This window comes from Protomyctophum bolini (genome assembly GCF_963924005.1).
Source record: "Protomyctophum bolini genome assembly, chromosome: 10".
Classification (NCBI taxonomy): Eukaryota; Metazoa; Chordata; class Actinopteri; order Myctophiformes; family Myctophidae; genus Protomyctophum; species Protomyctophum bolini.
In genome coordinates, this window is record NC_137871.1 from 45783568 (window position 1) to 45786067 (window position 2500).

At 45.5% G+C, this 2500-nt stretch overlaps 1 protein-coding gene across 2 annotated transcripts in view; it reads left to right on the top strand.

Annotated features, from left to right (window-relative positions):
* Window positions 1-2500, top strand: part of tgfbi (transforming growth factor, beta-induced) — a 41349-nt gene that overhangs the window by 37546 nt on the left and 1303 nt on the right. The window contains exons 16-17 of one of the 2 annotated variants that reach the window (XR_013964792.1): window positions 677-695; window positions 1079-2296. Coding sequence is in view for 1 of the 2 variants with exons in the window: in XM_080774604.1 (XP_080630730.1) it covers window positions 677-695; window positions 1079-1140 (81 nt within the window). In the remaining variant the exon portion in view is untranslated. Of the gene's footprint in view, window positions 1-676; window positions 696-1078 lie in introns of both variants that reach the window. The other variant, XM_080774604.1, reaches the window with a different exon arrangement.

The following is a 2500-nucleotide window of genomic DNA, read 5'->3' on the forward strand; positions in this document are numbered from 1 at the left end:
GTATGTGAGGAACACGTGCACGTTGAAGGTTGTGTGGTGATGCTACATGCAGGGGTCAGCTAGGGGTCAGGGGTCAGGGGTCATCGCCAGGTTTATACAGATATACAAATGAGCCCTCTTACTCTGAGGCCCCTTTCCCACTTCCCCACTTCACTTCTTTCCCACTGGTCGGTTCCCAGTGGGAACCGTTTCAGTTTCTTGTCCCACCGCTCGGTTCCCAGTGGGAACCGGTTCAGTTTCTTGTCCCACCGCTCGGTTCCCAGTGGGAACCGGTTCAGTTATTATGAATTGAGTAGCAAAACCATACCTATATTAGATTGTTATCACCATGAAACTTCCCCAATTGAGTACTTACACGAAGACAATGATTTATTGTATTACAATTTTTAATATTAATTTAATACGGTATGCAAATTAGGCATTAGGTAGGAACATATAATATGCAAATGAGGCATTATATTTCATCTTATATAAGACTAATTTGCCATGGACACATTTATCCGTGTCGTACGGACATGTTACTGACCCTTGACCCCTGACCCTTGACCCCTGACCCTTGACCCCTGGCTACGTGACTTCTGTTTGCTGTGGAGATGAATGAGTGAATCTGTGACGCTGAATGACATGCGTTGGCTTTGTGACGAATAAGTGAACGTGTCATGTTTTTTCTTCACAGCCTGAAGGCTTCAGGAAGGGTGAGTTGTTTCATAACCTTAGTCACTATACAGTAACCCTCACATGGTATTATAACCGTAGTCACTACAGTAACCCTCACATGGAATCATAACCGTAGTCACTACAGTAACCCTCACATGGTATTATAACCTTAGTCACTACAGTAACCCTCACATGGTATTATAACCGTAGTCACTATACAGTAACCCTCACATGATATTATAACCGTAGTCACTACAGTAACCCTCACATGGTATTATAACCGTAGTCACTACAGTAACCCTCACATGGTATTATAACCGTAGTCACTACAGTAACCCTCAAAAAAATGTTGATGTGATTGTGTTTGTGTCTGTTGTTCATGTTTACATTTAAATAAAGGTTGATGTGATTGTGTTCTCAGAGGATCTCTTCCAGAAGGTCATGAAGAGCGGATCGAGCAGAACCATGAGCCGCGGCCAGTAGACCCAATACAACCACAACCCTTCAGTCAATACAACCACAACCCTGACCCAATACAACCACAACCCTTCAGTCAATACAACCACAACCCTTCAGTCAATACAACCACAACCCTGACCCAATACAACCACAACCGCAAAACCCCAGAAGCATAAAGTCTGTTTGGATCCACAGAACATTTGAAGAACATTCCTTCACCCCCTTCTGAACTCAGACAGAACATCCTCCACCTCCTAGAGAATGTTCTTGGCCCGGTAAACCCCTCCCCCTCGGCCTGGTAACCCCCCCCCCCCCCCCCCCTTAGCCTGGTAAACCCTCCCTCTTAGCCTGGTAAACCCCTTCCCTTAGCCTGGTAAACCCCTCCCCCTCAGCCTGATAAACCCCTCCCCCTTGGCCTGGTAAACCCCTCCCCCTTGGCCTGGTAAACCCCTCCCCCTTGGCTTGGTAAACCCCTCCCCCTTGGCCTGGTAAACCCCTCCCCCTTGGCCTGGTAAACCCCTCCCCCTTGGCCTGGTAAACTCCTCCCCCTTGAAATCATTTCATTCATAAAAAGGTTGTGTAGTAAGGGGGAGGGGCATACCAGGATATGGGGGAGGGGCTTAGCAGGCCAGAGTAGCGGTACATATTCTACATACTGTAACGATCAACTTCCACAACGAGTTACTGTAAACTACAAACAGCAACTATAGTTTAAAGACCAAAATATTAGCTTTACAAAGTGTGACTTTTGAATGATTCAAGTGTCAACAGTTTTCTGTCCCTTTTTGTTTTTTTGTGAATTGCATATTGATTGTTATATTTTATTATGTTTTATTGTGATACTCATGTAGCATGTTTGCATGGTTGGAGGAAACACAAGAAGCTTTAAAGTTGCATATGTTTTGTTTGTTTTGTTTTTTTTGTTTTGTTTAAATTTTTTGTCCTAATGTAACGCCCGGGATTCAGACTTTTTATCCCACGACCTACAGGTGACAGGTGCGTAGGAGAGGCTACGGTGCCCCCTACAGGTGACAGGTGCGTAGGAGAGGCTACAGTGCCCCCTACAGGTGACAGGTGCGTAGCGTAGGTGAGGGTACGGTGAGGGTACGGTGCCTCACAATGAAAAAGAACAAACACCCGCACACTGTCTTCAAATGCAGTGAACCAACTTTTATTGAAGGCTATCTTTATGGCTGAAGAGGCCTTCATCAGGCTATCTTTATGGCTGAATAGGCCTTCATCAGGCTATCTTTATGGCTGAAGAGGCCTTCATCAGGCTATCTTTATGGCTGTAGAGGCCTTCATCAGGCTATCTTTATGGCTATAGGCCTTCATCAGGCTATCTTTATGGCTGAAGAGGCCTTCATCAGGCTATCTTTATGGC